Here is a 26,867-nt window from a genome sequence, read left to right on the forward strand (position 1 = left end):
GTACTCCCTCAAATGTCGTTCAGATCCATTTTATGCTTTAAGTTTATTATTATTATTTTTTATTATTGTACTCATCTTTGTCATGAGTATTTATCAAATTTTTAAGACCACACTACAGGTCATCTAAATGAACACATTCTGTAAGACTTTTTCCTGGCTCATCATCTAATGCCTCTGCTCGTTTCAGGGGGAAAAAATCCATGAGGACATTTTCGACATCATCGACAGAGAAGCAGATGGCAGTGACAGTCTGGAGGTGTGACTCTCATTGCACAGTAGACTGAATTCTCTCACTGTTTTTTTTTTTTTTTTTTTTTACTTAAAATGGCTTAACATACAACATTAAATGTGGTTCAAGAATAAACACTGGAAAAAAGTAGCTTAAAGTAAAGGGATGTTTTGAATGGGGCGTTTTTTACAGTTCTGTGTCATTCATTAATACTGTTTTTCTGAGTCTTTCGGGAAAAAAGTTTTGGTTTTTTTCTGATTACATTTTTAAACACTCCCTGATGATCTCCAGATGGTGGTGTGACGTACCGTTTGACGTATTCTTTTTCTTTTTTTTCTTCCCTATTTTCACTGGTAACCTCTTCTACAGTGCTGGCAGAAACACTTTTAGGATGCTGAGATACATAGAACTATATATATCTATAGCTACGTGTACATTATGTGAATACACATCCACATACAATAGGTGCTTATAGGAAAAGTGCCATTTTATGCTTTCTATTTGCACTCTTAATTTACAAGCTACAGATGTTCCTCCCATTAAAACAACAGAGAGATGCCCAGCCCTCCCTGTGTAATCTGTGTCGTTACATTCTCCCCTATACTTTATCACCCATAATTACTGGTGTGTGTGTTTGCATGTGTAACTTGTGTGTAAGTGGGAGTCAGGGAGTGGTGCGGAGGTTAAAGTTATCTGTTGTTTAGTTGCGTGTATGCACGTGTATTTGTGTGGTATGCTGTACTAATTATATTCATGCGATTATCTAATCAGCCAATCATGTGGCTACAGTGAAATGTATAAAATCAAGCAGATATGGGTCAGGAGCTTCAGTTAATGTTCACATCAACCATCAGAATGGGGAAAAAATGTGATCTCAGTGATTTGACTGTGGAATGATTGTAGGTGCCAGATGGGCTGGTTTGAGTATTTCTGTAACTGCTGATCTCCTGAGATTTTCACGTGCAACAGTCTCTAGAGTGTAAAGAGAACGGTATGAAAAAACAAAAAACATCCAGTGAGCGGCAGTTCTGTGGACAAAAATGACTTGTTGATGAGAGAGGACAACGGAGAATGGCCAGACTGGTTCGAGCTGACAGAAAGACTATGGTAATTCAGATAACCCCTCTGTACAGTTGTAGTGAGAAGAATAGCATCTCAGAATGCACAAAATGTTGAACCTTGAGGCGGAAGGGCTACAACAGTAGAAAACCATGTTGGGTTCCACTTCTGTCAGCAAAGAACAGAAAACTGAGGCTGCAGTGGGCCTACCATTTGTGTACCTCAGCAGAAATCTAGATTTGTCAGACCAGGCGATTGTTTTTCTACTGTCCAGTTTTGGTGAGCCTGTGCCCTGTGCAGTTTCCTGTTCTAAGCTGACTGTATTGGTACCCGGAGGGGTCTTCTGCTGCTGTAGCCCATCCACCTAAACGTTCAACGTGTTGTATGTTCAGAAATGCTTTTCTGCATAGCACTGTTTTAACGCATGTTTATTTGGGTTACTGTCACCTTCCTGTCAGCTTGGACCAGTCTGTCCATTTTCCTCTGACCTCTGTCATTAACAAGCAATTTTTGCACACAGAACTGCCACTCACTGGATGTATTTGCTTTCCGCACCATTCTCTTTACACTCTAGAGAATGTTGTGCGTGAAAATCCCAGGAGATCAGCAGTTACAGAAATACTCAAACTAGCCGTCTGGCACCTACAATCATGCTATGGTCTAAATCACTGAGATCACATTTTTCCCCATCCTAATGGTTGATGTGAACATTAACTGAAGCTCCTGACCCATATCTGCATGATTTTATACATTATACTGCTGCCACACTATTGGCTGATTAGATAATCGCATGAATAAGTAGATGTACAGGCGTACCTAATAAAGTGGCCGGTGAGTGTATATACAGTTGAAGTTTACATACACTTTAGACAATTAGCTTCTGGTAGGAGGTGTACCTGTGGATGTATTTTAAGGCATACCTTCAAACTCAGTGCCTCTTTGCTTGACATCATAGGAAAATCAAAAGAAATCAGCCAAGACCTCAGAAAACAATTGTGAACCTTCACAAGTCTGGTTCATCATTGGGAGCAATTTCCAAATGCCTGAAGGTACCACGTTCATCTGAACAAACAATAGTACGCAAGTATAAACACCATGGGACCATGCAGTCATCATACCGCTCAGGAACGAGATGCATTCTGTCTCCTAGAGATGAACGTAGTTTGGTGTGAAAAGTGCAAATCAATCCCAGAACAACAGCATAGGACCTTGAGAAGATGCTGGAAGAAACAGGTAGACAAGTATCTATATCCACAGTAAAACAAGACCTATATCGACATTACCTGAAAGGCTGCTCAGCAAGGAAGAAGCAACTGCTCTAAAACCACACTACAGTTTGCAGGTGCACATGGGGACAAAGATCTTACTTTTTGGAGAAATGTCCTCTTGTCTAATGAAACAAAAATGTAACTGTTTGACCATAGTTATGTTTAGAGGAAAAAGGGTGAGGCTTGCAAGCCGAAGAACACCATCCCAACCGTGAAGCGTGGGGGTGTTTTGCTGCAGGAGGGACTGGTGCACTTCACAAAATAGATGGCATCATGAGGAAGGAAAACGATGTAGATATATTGAAGCAACGTCTCAAGACATCAGCCAGAAAGTTAAAGCTTGGTCGCAAATGGGTCTTCCAAATGGACAGTGACCCCAAGCATACCTCCAAATTTGTGGCAAAATGGCTTAAGGACAACAAAGTCAAGATATTAGAGTGGCCATCACAAAGCCCTGACCTCAATCCGATAGAAAATTTGTGGGCAGAACTGGAAAAGCGTGTGCGAGCAAGGAGGCCTACAAACCTGACTCAGTTACACCAGTTCTGTCTGGAGGAATGGGCCAAAATTCCAGTAACTTATTGTGAGAAGCTTGTAGAAGGCTACCCAAAATGTTTGACCCAAGTTAAACAATTTAAAGGCAATACTACCAAATACTAACAAAGTGTATGTAAACTTCTGACCCACTGGGAATGTGATGAAAGGAATAAAAGCTGAAATAAATCATTCTCTCTACTATTATTCTTAGGGCTGCCCTCTAATAGTCGACCAAAGTTTAGTCATTGAGAAGAGTCTTGGTCGACCAAATTTTGATTGGTCAGTTGGTCGCAGAAAAAAAAAAACTCCACAGGAAACCGTCGAACTGTCGTATTACCGCTGGTTGAATGCTAGGTGGTACTATGGGGTAATTTTCGTTAAGCAGGGTTAGGGTTAAGCCTACACAATAAAGCAAGACACATTGATTTAACATTTTGAACTTTATTTATTTAAACTAAAAATTCATATGAAACTGGAAAAAAAAAATTAAGTGCAATTAAAATGTGTGTTGTCCAACTTTTTGAAAGATGGCTTTACAACAGTTGAGAAGGGCAACATCTCTCTGGCAAATAACCTACTTCATCTGTGCATTCTCTACCAGTCAGGTATTTCGTTGTCCGGGAAAATACATTGTGTGTGTGTGAAGAAATTTGTTTTGTTCCCTCCTTCACAATATATATATCGCGATATCCAATTACATCGGCAACCCCGGGCTGAGGGATCGGTGAATATACTTGCTTTAGTGATTTTGCATTGAAAATTAATTGAATTTATTTAAAAAAAAAAGAAAAACTTAAATCAAATACATTTCTAAATTTAAATTGCACTCGAAATGAAAATAATTAAAATTACGAAGTGATATATATACACACACACACACACACACACACACACTACTGGTCAAAAGTTTTGAAACACTTACTCGTTCTTTATTATATTCTTTTTTTCTCACATTTTAGAATAATAGTAAAGTCATCAAACTATGGAATAACAAATGGAAATATGGGAATTATGTTGTGACTGAACAAAATCCAAAATAAATCAAAACTGTTATTTTAGCATCTTCAAAGTAGTTACCCTTTGCCTAGAATTTGCAGACATGTACTCTTGACATTTTCTCAACCAGCTTCTTGAGGTATCACCCTGGGATGCTTTTTAAACAGTATTGAAGGAGTTTCCATCTATGTTGGGCACTTATTGGCTGCTTTTCTTTATTATTTGGTCCAAGTCATCAATTTCAAAAACTTGAAAATTTTTAGTTTTATAATTAAATTAATAAGGTGGCACAATTATATTTTTGTCTACAAAACTAATTTCAAATGGTTAAGCATACGCCTTCAGATCAAAAGATTTTCAAGATCATGAGAAACAACATTTCAGTCAAGTGTTTAAAAATTTTGACCGGTAGTGTATATACAGTTGTACTCAAAAGTTTGCATACCCTGGCAGAAATTGTGAAATTTTGGCATTGATTTTGAAAATATGACTGATCATGCAAAAAAACTGTCTTTTATTTAAGGATAGTGATCATATGAAGCCATTTATTATCACATAGTTGTTTGGCTCCTTTTTAAATCATAATGATAACAGAAATCACCCAAATGACCCTGATCAAAGGTTTACATACCCTTGAATGTTTGGCCTTGTTACAGACACACAAGGTGACACACACAGGTTTAAATGGCAATTAAAAGGTTAATTTCCCACACCTGTGGCTTTTTAAATTGCAATTAGTGTCTGTATAAATAGCCAATGAGTTTGTTAGCTCTCACGTGGATGTACTGAGCAGGCTAGATACTGAGCCATGGGGAGCAGAAAAGAACTGTCAAAAGACCTGCGTAACAAGGTAATGGAACTTTATAAAGATGGAAAATTATATAAAAAGATATCCAAAGCCTTGAAAATGTCAGTCAGTAGTGTTCAATCAAATATTAAAAAGTGGAAAATTCGGGGATCTCTTGATACTAAGCCAAGGTCAGGTAGACCAAGAAAGATTTCAGCCACAACTGCCAGAAGAATTGTTCGGGATACAAAGAAAAACCCACAGGTAACCTCAAGAGAAATACAGGCTGCTCTGGAAAAAGACGGTGTGGTTGTTTCAAGGAGCACAATATGATGATGCTTGAACAAAAATGAGCTGCATGGTCGAGTTGCCAGAAAGAAGCCAGTGCCACAAAAAAAGCCCAGTTACAATATGCCTGACAACACCTTGACATGCCTCACAGCATCTGGCACATTGTAATTTGGAGTGACAAGACCAAAATAGAGCTTTATGGTCACAACCATAAAGAGAGGGGTCAACAAGGCCTATAGTGAAAAGAATACCATCCCCACTGTGAAGCATGGTGGTGGCTCACTGATGTTTTGGGGGTGTGTGAGCTCTAAAGGCACGGGGAATCTTGTGAAAATTAATGGCAAGATGAATGCAGCATGTTATCAGAAAACACTGGCAGGCAATTTGCATTCTTCTGCACGAAAGCTGCGCATGGGACGCTCTTGGACTTTCCAGCACGACAATGACCCTAAGCACAAGGCCAAGTTGACCCTCCAGTGGTTACAGCAGAAAAAGGTGAAGGTTCTGGAGTGGCCATCACAGTCTCCTGACCTTAATATCATCGAGCCACTCTGGGGAGATCTCAAACGTGTGGTTCATGCAAGACAACCAAAGACTGCATGAACTGGAGGCATTTTGCCAAGACGAATGGGCAGCTATACCACCTGAAAGAATTTGGGTCCTCATAGACAACTATTACAAAAGACTGCATGCTGTCATTGATGCTAAAGGGGGCAATACACAGTATTAAGAACTAAGGGTATCCAGACTTTTGAACAGGGATCATTTTTTTTCATTGTTGCCATGTTTTGTTTTATAATTGTGCCATTCTGTTATAACCTACAGTTGAATATGAATCCCATAAGAAGTAAAAGAAATGTGTTTTGCCTGCTCACTCATGTTTTCTTTAAAAATAGTACATATATTACCAATTCTCCAAGGGTATGCAAACTTTTGAGCACAACTGTGTATAAGTAACCACCTTTCCATTTACCGTCAGGCGTGTATCTGTCTAAACATGCAGCTGGAAAATTACGTACACAAATGAAGACATAAAACAATTATAAATGTAAAAATAATCATTATAATGATGATAATAATCACTTAAGTATAAATCATGGTTCGAGGTGAATGTGTTTTTGTATTATTTTCTGTTTTAATCACAGATGTAGGCTGTAGGCTGCAGAGTTGTGGTCACAATGAACTGCTCTGTGGAAATAAACTGAACTCAAAGCACCTCCTGAGCTGAGATGTCTGAGGTCATTTGCAACAATCATAGATGATACTGTTCTTGCAAAAAAAAAATTCAGAAGACAGAAACAAAGAAAGAGTGAGAACCTTTTACATGTGCATGCTCCACGATACTGCATGCCTCCGAACAAACAGCGCATCATACATACACATAGACAGCTTTTCTGTCATCTGTTCTTAATAATATAATAAAGTGTGTTTCTTCACGCGTGTGTCTGTGTGTCTACGTGCAAATTATTTGTAATATTAATTTGATAATAATAATTTAATACATTAATGGGAAAACGAGCCAAATATTATCTTGACATCAGCTATTAGCGATCACTCTGACCATCGTCGATCCCAGAGATCATCGTCTGTCGGCACAAACCTAATGTGCATTTCTCTCTATAAATGAACAAAATGTTCAGACAGTCTCCTTGCTTGTTTTTCCGATACATTCAGAATCATTACTGCTTTTGCCGGTGTCGCTGCAGCTCGCTTCGTGTGCGCTTGTAAAATTTATATTTGAAAGGCTCATTATTATGGTTTAGTATTTCTCTGTAATGTAGAACAGTGTTAGCAATGTTACTTATTCTTTCTTCAAACCATTTTTTGATGCCCCCCAAAATATAAGTAATTAAATTAATATCATAAACGTGCAACAACTAGTCGACTAATGTCTTAAACTAATGACTACTAGTCGACTAGGAAAATCTTTGGTCGGGGGCAGCCGTAATTATTCTGGCATTTCACATTCTTAAAATAAAGTAGTGATCCTAACTGACCTAAGACAGGGAATGTTTTCTACGATTAAATGTCAGGAATTGTGAAAAACTGAGTTTAAATGTATTTGGCTAAGGTGTATCTAAACTTCTGACTTCAACTGTATAAACTCAGCAAAAAAAGAAATGTCCTCTCAATTTCAGCTGCTTTTAATTTCAGCAAACTTAACATGTGTAAATATTTGTATGAACATAAAAAGATTCAACAACTAAGACATAAACTGAACAAGTTTCACAGACATGTGACTAACAGAAATGGAATAATGTGTCCCTGAACAAAATGGGGGGTCAAAATTAACAGTCAGTATCTGGTGTGGCCACCAGCTGCATTAAGTACTGCAGTGCATCTCCTCCTCATGGACTGCACCAGATTTGCCAGTTCTTGCTGTGAGATGTTACCCCACTCTTCCACCAAGGCACTTGCAAGTTCCCAGACATTTCTGGGGGGAATGGCCCTAGCCCTCACTCTCCGATCCAACAGGTCCCAGACGTGCTTAATGGGATTGAGATCCGGGCTCTTCGCTGGCCATGGCAGAACACTGACATTCCTGTCTTGCAGGAAATCACGCACAGAATGAGCAGTATGGCTGGTGGCATTGTCATGATGGAGGGTCATGACAGGATGAGCCTGCAGGAAGAGTACCACATGAGGGAGGAGGATGTCTTCCCTCTAATGCACATCATTGTGATTGCTTGCAATGACAACAAGCTCAGTCCGATGATGCTGTGACACTCCGCCCCAGACCATGACGGACCATCCACCTCCAAATCGATCCCGCTTCAGAGTACAGGCCTCGGTGTAACGCTCATTCCTTCGACGATAAATGCAATTCCGACCATCACCCCTGGTGTGACAAAACCGTGACTCGTCAGTGAAGAGCACTTTTTGCCAGTCCTGTCTGGTCCTGTGAAGGTGGCTTTGTGGCCATAGGCGACGTTGTTGCCAGTGATGTCTGGTAAGGACCTGCCTTACAACAGGCTTACAAGCCCTCACTCCAGCCTCTCTCAGCCTAATGCGGACAGTCTGAGCACTGATGGAGGGATTGTTGTTGCCATCCTGTACCTGTCCCACAGGTGTGATATTCGGATGTACCGCTCCTGTGCAGGTGTTGTTACACATGGTCTGTCACTGTGAGGACGATCAGCTGTCATTCCTGTCTCACTGTAGCGCTGTCTTAAGCGTTTCACAGTACTGACATTGCAATTTATTGCCCTGGCCACATCTGCAGTCTTCATGCCTCCATGCAGCATGCCTGAGGCAAGTTCACGCAGATGAGCAGGGACCCTGGGCATCTTTATTTTGGTGTTTTTCAGAGTCAGTAGAAAGGTCTCTTTAGTGTCCTAAGTTTTTATAAGTGTGACCTTAATTGTCTACCGTCTGTAAGCTGTTAGTGTCTTAACGACCGTTCCCCAGGTGCATGTTCATTAATTGTTTATGGTTCGCTGAACAAGCATGGAAAACATTGTTTAAACCCTTTACAATAAAGATCTGTAAAATTATTTGGATTTTTACAAAATTATCTTTAAAATACAGTGTGCTGAAAAAGGGACATTTCTTTTTTGCTGAGTGTATGTATATATATATATATATATATATATATATATATATATATATATATATATATATATATATATATATATACACACACACATACATATACATACATACACACTCTTGAAAAGAATTTTATGAAATATATCAAATTTTGGATAAAACATTTTTTTCAATTCATTCACTACAGTGGCATTTTTTGCTCATATCTATAATATGCTGACTGGTCCCGAAAGGATTATATGTTTTTTTTACAGTATAAAGTAACATACATATATATATATATATATATATATATATATATATATATATATATATATATACACACACAGATACATAGATAGATATACATACACATAGATAGATAGATAGCTGTAAAAAAAAAAAGCTGTATAGTCCTTTCGGGACCAGCCATCATTTACAATGCATTCTAGTATATCGATAATTGTTCAGAATGACAATTTCTATTTCACTGATTCAGTTGAAATATTTTGCATAAATGGACGACACTGCATTTATATGATCTGACACAAATATGCCTTTGGAAAGGTAGAAAAATGGCCCTGGAAATCAATTCCAGTATTGCTGTGACATACACATGCATGTGTTTTTTATGTGTTAAATGTGTTGTGTTTGCCTTATAGGGGTTTGTACTTTGTCACTCCATTGCTGGGGGAACAGGATCTGGTCTGGGGTCTTACCTACTGGAACGACTGAACGACAGGTGTGAAAACACACACTCAAATAAGGACAAAGTGGATTCAGTGATGTTATAAGGCTCAAGAGAACTTTGAAATCACTTACTGACTGATTTGAAGCGTTTGTGTGGCAGTCAGTATAATTAAAGGGAGATGCAGGCTGCCATCACCGGGTGTAATTACCTCTCTTTAGGGGTATGTTTAATACCATTGCATGTGCAACCTCAAGGGCACCAGGAGGGTTTTGCGGAAGTTGTGTCCTTGGACTTTAAACATTCGGCTGCTCTGTTCTTCATGTCTTTTTTAGGTATCCTAAAAAACTGGTTCAGACCTACTCTGTCTTTCCAAACCAGGATGAGATGAGTGATGTTGTCGTACAGCCATATAATTCTCTCCTGACCCTAAAGAGACTGACTCAGAATGCAGACTGTGTGGTGAGAATGAATGCACACACATACCCTGGCTGCTAACCTTTGCAGCTGGCCTAGAATTCAGGAGGTTTCACACACTGGCAAACACACACCGGGGTTGAGGATCTTAAATGTGTTTCTAGTTGAAACAGAGCTCCTCTCATACACACAGCCTGCAAGGCCATCTACGCATTTCCTCACAGCACATGATCCACCACTCCAAACAGACCTCTTTTCTTCCTCTCCTGCTTTCATTCCCCAAATGGCAGCGGAGGGAGGAAAGAAGGACAGTCTTATATGATTATCCACTTCTCTCCCTCCATTTCCTGCTTATTAACAATAGCTCAGGTTCCTGAACTCATTCCGTAAGCTGTGAAATGTTCGATGCCGGTGTGCAGGAGATGGAGAGCACTGTCATAACTGTACATTTAGAATAGAAGTTTATACAGTGTGTCAAGCCTCACTATTTTTACTTTAACTGATATCAATCAGCTGATGATTGAGCAGATGTTTAAACAGCAACCATATCCTGTTGACTCTCTGAAGAACCAAGTATCACGTTTGTATATCCTTGATTGAGTTTTAAAGCGGTTCTTATCACCCAAGCAAAAGACTAAAAAGGCACAACATTATTCATGTACTATGAGGCAAATCATAATTTGAGTATTAGTGGCACAAATGTGATTGGGGTCACAAATATTTAGGGGTTTGAATAGTTTTATGCATGTTGTGTTTCTTGAAGCTGTCCGCTAGCTTTATTCCTTTCTTAGACTTGTCTAATAATGTCAATGAGAGCAGCACAAAAGATGAAGAGGCTAATAGAGGGAAATTACTTTTCTGACTTGCAGAAAATAGAGTTAGATTTAACTCCAATTATTACTGAGACTTAATTAACCCTAACGTAAAGGTGGAGTAAGTCATTTTAATCCACTGTCAAATTCCACTAGCTGTCAGTTCTGTGTGTGCGCGCTGAAAAAAAAATCTGGTGTTTGTACACAGCCCTGGCTCTGTAAATGGGAAAATAAACAAAGTGGATCGGACCGATCCACACAAAACTATTGCACGTGCATTAATTTGGGGGGCAGAGCTTCTGAAGGAGCACTGAAGGGAGGGGTGTTTGTTTGATTGTTGAGTTCAAATATCAACAGTCTTTCTCAGGAATCGCTTACTACACCTTTAACTCTTAATTAACTTTTACATTGACGCTTGAAAATGGCTTATTGTGAGAAAGCTGTGTTCCTGTTTAAATGCACTGTGTTCGCGGCTTTCTCTTTACTCCCATATACATCCGACTCGGTCAGTGTAAGCAGCTTTCTCCACTGCACTGTAATTTCCCCGCGACACTTGTGTAAATAACAAACATGGCATTCGAAGAAGACCTCGACACTTTATTCTCTGTTGCTTTGCTTTATTTACAGATATTCCAGAGTTGTTGCTGTTTTTGTTTCCTGAACTTACTATCATGACCTGCAGCGAACTGCAATCGTGGGGTTTCCCTCTAACATAAAACTCTTACGTTAAAGGAATATTCCGGGTTTAGTACAAGTTAAGCTCAATCGACAGCATTTATGGCATAATGTTGATTATCACACAAATACGACTCATCCCTCCTTTTCTTTAAAATAAGCAAAAATCGAGGTTATTGTGAGGCACATTCAATGGAAGTGAATGTGGCCAATTTTTGGAGGGTTTAAAAGCAGAGATGTGAAGCTTATAAAAGCACTTACATTAATGATTTTGTTAAAACTCATGTATTATTTCAGCTGTAACGTTGTTTAAATCATTTTTTACAGTCATTTTCAGGTTTGTTGACATTATATCGTCATAGCAATGAAGTTGTAACATTGGCTATAACTTCACACAGAAAAGGCAAGTCATTTTATCACACTAATATCATGTGTAATGGTGGTGGCCCCTAAACTAAATTTAAATAATTTAATAAATAATTCAATAATTCGGGCACCAGACAGGATTAGGCCTGTCACAAAGTGTAATCTGACCCTGGATATCTCTAAGCCACTGGTTACAAAAATAGTTAAAATGAACACAGTTTTGTTTAAATTCAACAAATACATGTACAAAAAAGGTTCAGTTCTCACTTATGTACAAAAAGAACAAAAGGCAAACAAGTCAATGGTACTGCAAATAAAAATTAAACAATTAAATAACAATCAGGTATGCGTACGTTTGTTTGTGGGTGCAAAGAGAGAGTCTGAAGGGCTTTGGGAGGGTACAGGAATGAGGGGGTACTGGTAAGGAGAGTTTGAGTCTCAGGACTCAGAGGGAAAGTCACTATTGAGGGTAATAAGAAAGGTCAGCAAACCTTGACGATCACTTGGCATTATAGACACTTGATTCCAACTTAACTCAGTCACAAAGCACTTCAGTGGTCAGCAGTCATCCGCTACTCACGCCACTCTGCTTTAACATTGTCGATGTTTGGATGTCTTGGTCCGTTCTTAGGATCCAGGCCAACAATGATTAGCACTTATTACTTTTTTGTAGTCCTCTTTTTTTCTCTCTCACTCCATTGGTGTTCCTCCTCACATCACATGTACACCAGGCAAACTTCCTCCAAACACTAACTCTGCTCCCATTGGCCCCCATTCACTTCCATTATAAGTGCCTCACCGTTACCCAGATTTTTGAAAGGTCTTTTCAAAGGTCAGATTTTTCACAGCATTTGATAAAAAGGATACACATACAACATGTATAAATATATGTAATAAACAATGTTATACTAACACACAGTTCTGACGTGGGCAAAGAAAAAAAAAAAAACATTTCTTTCTCTCTCCATTTCTTTTTCAGGTGGTGTTGGACAACACCGCTTTGAACAGGATCGCCACAGACCGGCTGCACATTCAGAACCCCTCCTTCTCTCAGATCAACCAGCTGGTGAGTTTTTAAATGACATCCTGTATCTGTATCTATATCATTATCTGTCGCAACACAACGGATATAAACCTTCACAGTAAATCACTAAAAAAATCAAAATTTTACAGTATAATTAAGCATAAGAATTTTAGCAGTTACTTCAGATTCATTAACCCATCAGGTGTATGAAATGCATTATGGAGATCTTCGTACTTAAGATTACATGACTTTGTGGGGTTGCAAAACTGAAACGCTTTGGTAATTCAAAAAAAGCAAGTGTTAGTGTTGTATGTATATGATGAGTATATTTGGCTTTATGGTCTCAGTATTTTCATAGATCAGAATCTCCTAATCTGAGGTTTTAATCCAAACTCAAAATACCAATTTGTGTCCAAGATAACATACAGTGGCCTGTAGCATAAAGGGATAGTATGATATTTAAAGCTCAAATTCACTTTTAAACACCAACATTATTACATTGACTATGATATCAGTCAGCATAAACTATACATTTTTCTGTGGTTATAAGGAGGCCAAAATAAAACAGCAGAAGCAGTTTTAATATACTGTTATATATATATATGTTTTTTTTTTTTTAACTAATAAAATGAATCTAATACAGAACTGTAAGAATGTTGGCAGTGTGGGTCTGGACTCACTGTATGTAGGACTGCCAAATGCAAACAAATCCCTCACTACCCCCCTTGATTTAATGTGGTCCAACTCTGGCCAAAAAGTGTGAAGATTAATACTGGGAATTATCATGATATGAACTATATAACATCCTAGTGTTCAAATGTTTAAAGAATAAACACATTTTAAGCAAAATCAGGGTAGAAGCAAAATATCTTTGTGTGTAAAATGTGTTTTGCTCAAACCATTTATGACCTTACGCAATAAAAGTTAATCAGTTAAGCCAATTACATGACCTGACACGTTGTCAGCTTATTAAACATTGTTGGTGTAAGATTTATGCACTTGTGGACCCTGAGAATGTTTATGTGGACACCAGAAAGTGGCTTATTGCTAGAAAGCAGCGTTCCCGTTTACATGCACTGTATTAGTGGCATACTCTTTACTCCCGTATACACGTGGCTCGGTCAGTGAGCAGTTTTCTCCACAGCAATGTAATTTCCCCATAATGCTTGTGTAAATGGCAAACCTGGCATCCAAGGAAGACTTTGCTATTTTATTACTTTGCTTTTTTCCCAGATATTCCAGAGTTGTTGTTGTGTTCGTTTCCTTAACTTTCTATCTTGACCTGCAGTGGAATTGCGATGCAATAGTGGGGTGTCCCTCTCACGTCAAACTCTGGGATTTCCCCAATGTATGAGCACATGAACTTGAGGGACAGCCAATATTTCACACTGGTGTATATAAATGTGTATAGTTGATAGGGTATGTGATTTTCCCACTGAACTCCCAGCAATGTTGAATTCTTTCCGCTGTGTTGGCTTTTTGTTGGGCTTCATTCTATGACGTTTGTTATCCAGTCTGTTCACGCACATGCACACTCAAAAACCTGTACAAATGCTGCTAATGCGTTTACATGGCCACATAATCTGCGTTCTCTGGGAGAAACCTGGGTGTGTTAAACTGCTTTCCCTTAATCCCTTAAACTGCGTAAGGAAATCAGCATTCTAGTTTACATTATGTTTCAGAACACCACTTTCTGCAAAACCCTGTAATAAACCATTTTCTTAAGTGCATGTAAGGCTATGTTCAGACTGCCACTAAAAAGTTAAGAGTTTTTGCATATCCAGATTGTATCCAGACGAGTTTTGATAGTCTGGACAGAAAAAAACCACATGAAATCGGATTTTTCCGAATCTGATTCAAACCACATCGGGAGGTGGTTTCAAATGCGATTTATATCAGATTTTTTCAGATGCGTCCGGACGCTCTGACTGCTCAAATCGGATTTCAAATGGTCTTTTGCGTCACTCTTAACGCGACACGCAATGATGATATCAAATCGGTGACTGCAGCATGGAACATCACACTATTTACCAGTCTCCTCTGTCGCTGAGTTTTTCTTGTTCTGCACCGTGACTGAACAGGGCACTTATTTGGAGAGCGAGATGATGCACCACCATTTTTCCTGCATCTGTTTTGAAAGCATCGTCACGTGGGTACGCCTACGTCGTTACCAAAGTAACCCACGCAGATAGGTTGGCTATGTCTGAATGTGCAAATCTGATTTGATTACTTGCAATTAATAGTGCGGACAGTCTGCCTGAAAAGATCTAATTTGAGAAAAAAATCTGATTTGCCTGCAGTCTGAACATAGCCTAAATGTAGTCACTGATTCCAAGTATTTTATAGAGCCCTTATACATGAACCCCAGTGACAGCCCAGTAACACCATTGTCATTTACACTTGCACCTAATTTACAGTTATTTTAACATATAAAATCTGTTTGGATGAAATTACAGTGCCCTTTTCGTCTGAGGCAAAAAATGAAAAGGAACCTGTGTGGTTCATGTAGGGATAGTAAAGTCACTCCAGAGACTATTTAGCAGAGATGGGTCAATTCTATTAAAATTAAATGGGAGAAATTGGAACGCCTAATGGTCAACAGATGTAGAAAAGGATGTCCCACCTTACAGCTAATCACCTTTTAGATACAGACATCGCCTGTCAATCACGCATGCTCATTAGCCAAACAAGCCGGTAAAATTGTGTGCGCAATTTATGATTCCAGTGTTGTCAGATTTTACTGCTGATTTGAAATATGTTCTTTGGTCTTAATCTTGACCCACCATTTTGGAGATTTCTTTCTTTCCCCATTCAAGTAGATAAGAGCTGCACTTGTATGCTGCTTGTTTACATAGAAAAATAGCTGCTGCTTTAAAATAAATGCCACTTGGTTTGATATTTTGTTCTATAATGCAGTGGCATTAATACTTTAAGGGCGACTTAAGTGTCCAAAAACTACTTGGGGTCACTGTATCACGAAGTTTTATCAGTTCTACATCAGAAGGTTGAAACAAATGGTGAGTTGCATGTTCGGGAAGTTAATATGGAATCACCAGTCTGACATGCTGTCATGTTGCATTCTCTCAACTAATGAGCAACTTATAAATAACCAGTGACACTCCGGCATCAGCTGTGTAATTGTCATCTGTGCATACCTCCTCTACGCCCATTCTTAAAGCGTCCTGCTGTAAGGTGAATAGTTCACTTTGTCGACTCATCCATCATCCATCCATCACTAATAGATTTGATCATTTGAAATGGGTCATATGTGAACTGTACAGTCCACACATTTCCATGAAGTGTGACCAGAATGCTGATACCAAACCCGTTTTACCAGTCCAAGCTATTGTGTTTCTAAACACCAAATTCTTTTACACACTGTACATACCAGGTTTCAAGTGTACAATTAACACACCCAAATAATTGAGAAGACAATGTAAAAATTAAAGCATGCCATCAGTCTGATCTTTCCATTCATTAATTTTCATTAGTGTTGCCAATCCACATAGACTTGTTGATCTTAGTACAATACTTTACTGGTTCTTGTTTTGAACAGGTATCCACCATAATGTCAGCAAGCACAACAACCCTCCGTTACCCTGGATACATGAACAATGACCTGATTGGATTGATTGCGTCACTCATCCCCACTCCCCGCCTACACTTCCTCATGACTGGATACACACCACTGACCACTGATCAGTCGGTGAGTAGTGCTAAGTCTATTATTCAGAGTTGAAATTTGCATTAAGATCATTTGCAGAATGTAAATAAACTCCGTTCCAAAACCGAGTGAGCTGCCTCACTGTCTGCTTTTTACATAGGCAGGTTACCTTCTTTCCAAACTGAACCAAAGATTTCTTAAGTGACTGATTTTGAAGCATTCCTAAAGTGCAAGATTCCAGTAGAATCTTACATTGCGTGTTGCTAAGCTAAGGCTGCGTTCGTGTTTTGTCGGAACTACCATAATTACAAGATGACAACTCGGAGATCAGAGCTATATTTCTCACTTAAAGTTGTTCATCACACTTTTAAATCTTTTTATCATTAAAAAAAAAAGAAAAAAAAAGAGAAAGCCATCCATTTGAGACAATGTTATACCTAATTGATCATGCTATCTCCCATTCAGGTGGCCAGTGTGAGAAAGACTACAGTTCTTGATGTGATGAGAAGGCTCCTACAGCCTAAGAACGTCATGGTGTCAACAGGCCGAGACCGGCAGACGAATCACTGCTACATTGCTATTCTCAACATTATCCAGGGAGAGGTGGATCCCACACAGGTGTGTGCATGTTAGAGGGCTGTGATTTGTGAGCAGTAGTCCTGCTGGCTCTCTGTTAGGGCGAATACAGTTGGATGGAGACTAGCACATTTTGGGCCGTATACACCTGTCCTTATTTTCAAATGTTTTGTTGTAGGTGCATAAGAGTCTGCAGAGGATCAGGGAGAGGAAGTTAGCTAATTTCATCCCATGGGGACCAGCTAGCATACAGGTGGCACTCTCCCGCAGATCCCCCTACCTGCCATCCGCCCACCGTGTTAGTGGGCTTATGATGGCCAATCATACCAGCATCTCTTCGGTAAGCCCTAACCTGATTCCAATATCTCTCCATGTCTTTACTGCTTTAAAATTATCTTTATGGTATTAGGTGTGTAAAGTAGAGGAGGGTAAAAATATAGATTTTTCCGATAAATTTCCGATCTTCATTTGAACTTGATCTCGATATAGATTCTTAAATCCCAATATCAATCTTTTAGTCTATGTAGTAGAGGGTTGCACAATGAGAGGAAATCAGTCTTATTTGCAACAAACTTTCGTTGTATGCAAATAAAATGTATGTATTTGGCAACTGGCTGGTAAACGTTTACATTTTGCTCACCATTAATTGTGTAGTTAAGTCGTGAAGTGTTCAGCAGCAAGATCCTTTCACAGCCTTTTGAGAGTAAAAGTTGTTCTGTGTAATGTGTGTCCAAAGACGAGATTCACGCAACCCATTTGTCATTGAATACGGACTCTTTTAATACCCTTTCTGTTCTTTACAGTGAGTTGTTGATCAAAAACAAAACAAATTATTTTTTTTTTAAATCTAATCATGCATTGCACCGATGAGGTAAAGCCGTTCGAGTCTCTCGTTAACATGCACTCATTTACAGATGCTCTTTACAGAACAGTACCAGTTTTAGTACGTGTTCAACAATTTGTATTTGTAAATAGTACAAATTGTGCAATTTAACAAATGTAACAAATTATATAGGAAATATAATATTTATAGCTTGAATACATTGTTCATTTATGAAAAGCCAAAATGTGACCAAAATTAAGAAAAAGTAAAATTAATATTTTTGTAATGTACCTAGTTAGAAGGTCCCCTGTATAATTAAAAGCATTAGTTGAAAATAATTTTTCATTTAAGTAAAAGGGACATTATAACTGAAATAAACCCATATGAATCATATCAAATCAAATCGAGAGCTTGTGATTTGGAATTGAATCGGGAAATCTGTACCAATACCCAGCCCTAGTGTAAAGGTATGAGATTTTCACATTTTGATTAGTCACAAAAAAATACCACAGTGTCACAGTATGAAGATGCATTGATAAAATTAGCAGTTAAATATTTAGTGATAACTAAAAAAATAAAAATAAAAAAAAAAGACATTTCCTACTGCAATTTAATTCTATGCCATGCTGTCAAATGTACAGTACATTTTGAATTAGTATTTTTTTAAATTGAATTTAGCAAAAAGTAGATCATTTGGAATGATTACTGCCCAGGTTTACGGTTCAGTTACTGATTTGATTCAGTAATTTGTTGCTTTTGTAATTTAGTTTGTTCTAAACAATACCTACTGAAAAATAAGATTATTCATTTGTAATTTATTTCATGTTTTTTTTCACTACTTCTACAGTACCACTGTCCATTTCCTGTATGCCTAAAGCACTTTATAAACCCTATTCTGAAAAACATATTTTAATAGTATTGAACACATTGTAGGCCTACTGTTGCGCTGCATTTAAGCTAATAAACGCAGAAATAAACAGTAGGCCCATCATAACATTGCATATAAGCGCTAAAATCCGTTTGCTGAGTTTGAGAGTGTGTTAGTCTACCTATAAATCTAATAAATTTACAAATCATGTAAAACTGTGTTGTATCTGTTTTTCACTTACATTGTCTCAATGTTCCATGGGATGATGCACACGGAGATGGTGCTTCAGGTGTTTCCTGAAACTACACTTTTTGTGACAAACTTCACAAACTGGGTAACTGAGAAACATTGATGATGCCTCATGGGTCGTCTAAAACATACCCAAAGTATTCCCACACCAAGGACTTCAACTGCTTTGGTGGGGGAAATAAGGTTCAGGCTCCGACATGTCTGTGTGCTGCGCTTGTGAGATGCATATTGCCTTTAAAATGTGACAGTTGAATATAAAATAAGGAAGTTGCAATTTAGAGATTTATTTTATCACATCAAGTTTATATGATGCTGTGTAAATGTGACTGATTGAGCTGAAGTAAAAAAAAAAATAAAAAAATAAAAAGTCTTTATAATCATGCATTCCCGGAATGAGAACCGTATCATATCTGCCAACATTGGATTATGAAAAATAGTACGCCGGTGGAGTTTCTGGTGCACCCCTAGGGAGTAGGTGCACTAAACAGACTGTGTTATGAAGAAAAGGGAGCACCAGTACAGGATAGTAATAGTACATTGAAGATAAATAATACCAAGAAATGTATTCAGATGGTCCCTTACCACATCCTTCTCAGTTTTAGCAATAAATGCTTTGAGTTATTAATAATAAAAAGTGTATATCCTTTTTTTTATATGCAGAGAACTTTCCTGACCCATGACTTATATTTTTTTTTTATTTCTTCGATTATCTTCTTTACCTTATGGATACGTCTGTGTTGGTTTGTATTTTTACCTTTTTATTTTCTTATTTAAAATATTTTTTTCTTGTATTTATGACTCAGTGAATGTATTCCTACATTGTTGGATCGGTGTAATCTTATTGAACATTTATATTGAACCTTCTGTTTTTCAATTTAAATCACAGTTTTAGCACAATGTGTGGACTTTTCAGATGGTCCCTTACCACACCCTCCATATTATTTGCATGTTTCAGCACAATGTGTGTACTTTCCAGATTACCCCTTACCATCCATATGAAAAAATTCCCAACTTACAGTTGAAGTCAGAAGTTTACATACATTTAGGTTGAAGTCATTAAAACTCATTTAACCACTCCACAGATTTAATATTAACAAACTATAGTTTTGTCAAGTCGTTTAGGACATCTACTTTGTGCATGACAAGTAATTTTTCCAACAATAGTTTCAGACAGATTGTTTCACTTTTAACTGACTAGATCACAATTCCAGTGGGTCAGAAGTCTACATACACAAAGTTAACTGTGCCTTTAAGCAGCTTGAAAAATTCCAGAAAATGTCAAACCTTTAGACAATTAGCTTCTGATAGGAGGTGTGCTGAATTGGAGGTGTGCCTGTGGATGTATTTTAAGGCCTACCTTCAAACTCAGTGCCTCTTTGCTTGACATCATAGGAAAATCAAAAGAAATCAGCCAAGACCTCAGAAAAAAACAAAAACAAATTGTGGACCTCCACAAGTCTGGTTCATCCTTGGGAGCAATTTCCAAATGCCTGAAGGTACCACATTCATCTGTGCAAACAAAAGTATGCAAGTAAACACCATGGGACCACTCCATCTTCCGGTCAGGAAGGAGATGCATTTGGTCTCCTAGAAATTAATGTAGTTTGGTGCTAGTGCAAATCAATCCCAGAAAAACAGCAAAGGACCTTGTGAAGATGCAGGAGGAAACAGGTAGACAAGTATCTATATCCACAGTAAAACGAGAAAGACTGCTCAGCAAGGAAGAAGCCACTGCTCCAAAACCACCATAAAGCCAAACTACAGTTTGCAAGTGCACATGGGACAAAGATCTTACTTTTTGGAGAAATGTCCTCTGGTCTAATGAATCAAATATTGAACTCTAGCCATAATGACCATTGTTATGTTTGGAGGAAAAAGGGGGAGGCTTGCAAGCAGAAGAACACCATCCCAACCATGAAGCATGGGGGTGGCAGCATCATATTGTGAAGGTGATTTGCTGCAGGAGGTACTGGTGCACTTCACAAAATAGAAGGAAAATTGTGTGGATATTGAAGCAACATCTCAAGACATCAACCAGGAAGATAAAGCTCGGTCGCAAATGGGTCTTCCAAATAGACAATGACCCCAAGTATACCTCTAAAGTTGTGGCAAGATGGCTTAAGGACAACAAAGTCAAGATATTAGAGTGGCCATCACAAAGCCCTGACTTCAATCCGATAGAAAAATGCGTGGGCAGAACTGAAAAGGCATGTTCGAGCAAGGAGGCCTACAAACTTGACTCAGTTACACCAGTTCTGTCTGGAGGAATGGGCCAAAATTCCAGCAACTTATTGTAAGAAGCTTGTGGAAGGCTACCCAAAATGTTTGACCCAAGTTAAACAATTTAAAGGCAATACTACCAAATACTAACAAAGTGTATGTAAACTTCTGACCCACTGGGAATGTGATGAAAGAAAGAAAAGCTGAAATAATTCTCTCTACTATTATTCTGACATTTCACATTCTTAAAATAGTGATCCTAACTGACAAGACAGGGAATGTTTTCTACCATTAAATGTCAGGAATTGTGAAAAACTGAGTTAATATATTTGGCTAAGGTGTATGTAAACTTCTGACTTCAACTGTATATCAATGTTAAATTAACGTTCTGGAACGAATTTGCCGTGACGCCGTCTGACCAGCTTACAGGACAAATTGCGTCCCATATTGATTTGATGCGGGACGCATCATTTCATATTTAAATACAGGATGATCCTGTATTTTACAGGACAGGTGGCAACCCTACCTGGAGGTCAAATACATTCTCATGAGCAAAGTGTGGATGCGGAAAATATCGGGAGAAATTGTAAATCAGTAGTACAGCAGGACGAGGGGTGGAAAAACGGGAGAAACCCAGTAAAATGGGGAGCTTTGGCAGGTATGCCATATATGAAAACAGTTTGTTTTAAAACCAAAGTATACAGTGAAACCGTCACATCCCTAGACTGTATAAGAGGGACGAGACGGACCAAGCGTTAAAAATGGTAGAAATTATAGCACTCAGTGTGGCGGCTGTAGGAATGGAAGTCCCACCTTTCAGTTTAAAGAGCCACCGTCACCTTTTGATAAAGTTTGTTGACTTGCATGCACATAACCTGGACCAGCCTGAAAATCAGTGTTTTTAGCATGATTTGAGCTAAAGAAGCTAAATTTTATACTACTGTCAGATTTTATTGCTGATTTGAAATGTTATTGAAGCATAATATAGACAGACTGTTTTAGAGATTTTGGTATTTGATCATTTAAGCAGATAGGTGTACTAACAGAACCCAAAATACACCACTGAAGTACTCAGAGTTCAACAGTTTTCTTAAATCTTTTGTCATGTTGATTGTAGAGTTACCTCATAGATTTGGGTAGACATTGGATTTTCTAATCTGTCTTCTCTTCCTCACTCCCAGTTGTTCGAGCGAACCTGTCGTCAGTATGATAAGCTGAGGAAGAGGGAGGCATTCCTCGAGCAGTTCAGGAAAGAGGACATATTCAAGGACAACTTTGACGAGCTGGATAACTCTCGTGAGGTGGTTCAGCAGCTTATAGATGAGTACAGCGCTGCCACACGGCCCGACTACATCTCCTGGGGTACACAAGAGCAGTGAAAACCTCTCCAGTTACTCCCTAAAGCTCTTGATCTGCGAGTTCACAAACAAAAAGCCCTAAAATTCATCCTGTAAATAATGAAATTACTCCAGTAGCAAATAGCAGAATTTAAAGTAGTAAATGCTCCTCTTAAAACCAGAAACTCATTTTAATTTCTCAAGTCTTGCAAGTGAAAGATCTTTAACTCTGCATCACTGCTGTTGTAAGAACCTCTCGCATGTGACTTTCATCAGTTTACATAACCTGGTGCCTCTATCCTAAGCTGTTATGAACTTTCACTCCTCCTTGCTCTCTCCAGTTTCCTTTCTCTCCGTTTCTTTTGATCAGAGAATTTATGACTCTTTCTTAGTCTATTTTTGTATTGCACTCTGCACTCTTCTGCACAAAATCTACATCAATGTACGTCAAGGTGATGCACCGTCGCCTGCACACAAGCTTCTGTGAACACACGTCAGTCTACACAGATAAGACTGGGTGGTCTCAGATGAATGTAACTGTAGGAGGGAGCGTGAAAGATTAAGCCACTTGGAAAATAACAGATTAAAAGTAGCTTATGAATGCTATCTTACTCCCTCACATTCACGCATGCATGCTTTAAGACAAAAGGCGCTTGCTTTCAGGGGCTAGACAATGATTGTGTGGTGTTTGAATAAATTTTTCCCCTCCGTCTTTTCTGAAACCAGTTCTCATGGATTACTCTGGTGGTCCCCAACCCTGTTCCTGAAGGCCCCCCCAACACTGCACATTTCTCCCTTAACTGACACACTCAGTTCTGGTCTTTAAGTCTCTACTAATGAGCTGATAAGTTGAATCAGGTGTGTTTGATTAGGAAGATATCCAAAATGTGTACTGTTGGGGGGCCTCCAGGAACAGGGTTGGGAACCACTGCTCTAGAAGATTAACTTGAGTTTTGAAAAACGATCAGCAAAGTCAAGTGTTATGCTGTACCTCAATGCATCCTTTCAATCAGAGAGCCCCATTGTGGGTGTTTTTTGTTTGTTTTTTTAGTCAGTCAAATCAGTGATATTACCTCAATGACTCTTACATAACAGCCCCAATGCATCTTGTTTACTCATTAAAATAAGTTTATTCTAGTGCTCTTTTCTCTTTTGGATTGGAGAAAGGTTGTACCTCCAGAAATAACTCTTGCCAAAATTCTTTGTAAGTGCTCTTTTAATCTCAGTGTGTTGTCATTATTAAGGTTATACTGTGTACATAGTTTGTCGTCAGACTTGATGCATTTACTTAGTTCATGAGACTGAATAAATGTTTTTCTACAAGAAAAATAGTAAAAGAAATTTGGTTTCATTAGTGTGTGAGAGTACGAATTACACTCAAACTCTTAGCTCAGGCCAAAATCATTCACAGCAGTTGACAATGGTCATTTGGCCATAATACACAGATGACAGTTTAGAAATGAAATCCTATTTTCCTGTGATAATAGCTCTCTGGTTCTTTTATCCATTTTCCATATTGTAATACCTGTCTACAGACATGCCTCCATACCAAATCAAGCACACGTTAGCTGTTATGGTTTAATTCAAAGGTGACTTAAGTCTTTTTTCCACCATCGGGCACGATTCGGCACGGCATGATTAGAAACCGTTCTCGGCCCGTTATTCTCAGCACGGTTAGACAACCACGCTTAACAGTGCTGGTGGAATGCCTGTAGTGACGTCGCAACTCACGATTGGTCACTTGCCATGGTTACTTGTTTTTTCACTGTAGCTGGCCAAGCCACTATTTGGGCGAAATAAACACTTCTCAGGCGGTCCTTAAACTCTTGCGTTACCAACTGGCATATTTCTTGTGTACATTCGAAGTCTGTTTTCAACACCATAGTGGAAAAAAATCCGTAACAGTGCCGGCTGGCCCGGATCGGCACTGAATAGAACGGTTTCGGGGGCCTGGGTAGCTCTGCGATTATTGATGCTGACTACCACACCTGAAGTCGCGAGTTCGAATCCGGGGTGTGCTGAGTGACTCCTAAGATCTCCTAAGCAATCAGATTGGCCCAGCTGCTAGGGAGGGTAGAGTCACATGGGGTAACCTCCTTGTGGTCGCTATAATGTGGTTCTCGCTCTCGGTGGAGCACATGGCGAGTTGTGCGTGGATGCCACGGAGAATAGCGTGAAGCCTCCACATGCGCTACGTCTACGCGGTATGCGCTCAACAAGCCACGTGATAAGATGTGCAGATTGACGGTCTCAGACGCAGAAGCAACTGGAATTTATCCTCTGCCACCCAGATTGAGGCAAGTCACTATGTCACCACAAGGACTTAGAGCGCATTGGGCATTCCAAATTGGGGAGAAAAGAAAAAAAAAAAAAGTTTGCAACAAGAACAGTTTGGCCTGATGGTGGAAGTGTCCCTTCATTTGATGTCTCTCCAACACATGTTTTTACTAGGGCTCTAGTGGGCCCTTCCAAAAATGTGGATGCTTAAAAGCAGGAGTGTAACTTTTTTCAATGTTAAAATACTTTCTCCTTCTCAGCTTATAATGCAGATACAGCTATAATTAAGCCATTCGTAGGTTGATTTCCTCCAACTTTAAACTCTGCTTCTCTTTGGCGCTATAAAAATTGCTGTTTTAAGTAGCCCGTCCAGCCTGACACAGAAACATAGGCTCAACCAGTGTTGTGAGTTTTGGGGTGGGACTGCTTGATTAACAGCAGATGGGGAGAGTGTTCGAAAAAGCTGATAGAAAACAATTTATTTTTGCAGTTCTGTTTGGTGACACTAGTGGTGCAGAAATAACACAATTCAGCTAAGCCAGATTTGAAGATGTAGAAATTGAATTGCATTAACAAAATACCTATAGGCAAATAGTTGATGCTAGACATCATCTTAGAACTGCACTTTTCTTATGCATTTTAATTTGAACCCAACTGGTTGCAGAAGTGTGAAGCGCTTATACTTTTCTCAACATTGTGATGTTTTGATACCCAATTTCACTTTAAAAGGAACATTCTGGGTTCAATACAAGTTTAGCTTAATCAGCAGCATTTGTAGCATAATGTTGATTACCACAAAAAAATATTTCAACCTTTTCTCAAAAAAAAAAAAAAAGCAAAAATCGAGGTTACAGTGAGGCACTTACAGTGGAAGTGAATGTGGCCAATTTTTAGAGGATTTAAAAGGCAGAAATGTGAAGCTTATAAAAGCACTTACATTATTTTGTTAAAACTCATGTATTATGAGCTGTAAAGTTGTTTAAATTGTCATTTTAGTGTTTGTTGACATTACATCTTCAAGTTGTCAAATTGGCTTTAACGTTACACAGAAAAGGCTAGTAAGTGATTTTATCAAACTGAAATCATGTTTAAGTCGAGTCATTTTTATTTGTATTGCGCCTTTCACAACACACATCGTTTCAAAGCAGCTTTACAGAAGATCAAGCATTAACAGAAGATAAAACTGTAATAATGTCTTAGAGTCATCATTGTGTAGTTTGATAAAATACGATTGTGTATTGTTTAAAAATAAGTAATTAAATAATTGTATTTATAACCCCTGTGAGCAAGCCGAAGGTGACTGTGGCAAGGAACACAAAACTCCATAAGATGTTTGTTAATGGAGAAAAATAACCTTGGGAGAAACCAGGCTCACTGTGGGAGCCAGTTCTCCTCTGACTAAACAGCATGAATATAACGCCAATATTAGTTATTAATGACCAGTGCAGGTCATGGTTTAAAATTATTCGACTAAGTAAGTGTTAAGGGTCAGTGTTTAAACAAAGATTTTGTATGAACTGTAAGATTAATGACTAATGGCTTTGAAGTTCATCCTGGATTAACTGCAGAAGTTCACAGATGCAATTGTCCTTGTTAGTTGGCTGATGAAGGGTTTTGTTGCCAATTAATTGATTGTTTACACACATATAGTTTGTCTTGTGACTATACTTTCGAAACAGTATTTTAAAGTTTACGGATTGGCCCCCATTCACTTCCATTGCAAGTGCCTCATTGTAACCCAGATTTGAGCTTTTTTTTTTTTTTAAGAAAATGAGGGCCGTTGTCAAAAATAATTTTTGTGGTAATCAGCATTATGCCACAAAATGCTGTCGATTGAGCTCGACTTGTATTGAACCCAGAATCTGCCTTTAAAAGGTTCACTCTGTAATTTTATTTCCTCATTTAAAAAGTTTTACTTCTAAAGAAATTAATATTGAAACATGTATGAAATCATGACCACTCATGTGAGAACAGTCATATCAGTAAAAAGCAGTTTTATTTTACATGGGGTGGGGGTGCCTCATGGGGGCAGCCATGTTAGGATCACATGACCATCTGAATACTTCTCGCTTAATCACAGTAACTGCCCTGTTATCGGACATTTTCATTCATGGATTAAATTAATCCTGGTTTACTGTGTATAGTGAATTTCTACAATGGTATCTGTAACTGAAAA

The 26,867-nt window shown here is 38.6% G+C and overlaps 1 protein-coding gene across 2 annotated transcripts in view; it reads left to right on the top strand.

Annotated features, from left to right (window-relative positions):
- Window positions 1–25,454, top strand: part of LOC127449773 (tubulin gamma-1 chain-like) — a 33,495-nt gene extending 8,041 nt beyond the window's left edge. The window contains exons 4-11 of one of the 2 annotated variants that reach the window (XM_051713315.1): window positions 188–256; window positions 9,358–9,437; window positions 9,719–9,845; window positions 12,633–12,719; window positions 16,234–16,383; window positions 16,807–16,959; window positions 17,096–17,257; window positions 22,259–25,454. In XM_051713315.1, coding sequence (XP_051569275.1) covers window positions 188–256; window positions 9,358–9,437; window positions 9,719–9,845; window positions 12,633–12,719; window positions 16,234–16,383; window positions 16,807–16,959; window positions 17,096–17,257; window positions 22,259–22,456 — 1,026 coding nt within the window. In that variant the 3' untranslated portion in view covers window positions 22,457–25,454. The remainder of the gene's footprint in view (window positions 1–187; window positions 257–9,357; window positions 9,438–9,718; window positions 9,846–12,632; window positions 12,720–16,233; window positions 16,384–16,806; window positions 16,960–17,095; window positions 17,258–22,258) is intronic. The other variant, XM_051713314.1, reaches the window with a different exon arrangement.
- Window positions 25,455–26,867: the final 1,413 nt, after the last annotated feature.

This window comes from Myxocyprinus asiaticus, chromosome 13 (assembly GCF_019703515.2).
Source record: "Myxocyprinus asiaticus isolate MX2 ecotype Aquarium Trade chromosome 13, UBuf_Myxa_2, whole genome shotgun sequence".
Taxonomy (NCBI): Eukaryota; Metazoa; Chordata; class Actinopteri; order Cypriniformes; family Catostomidae; genus Myxocyprinus; species Myxocyprinus asiaticus.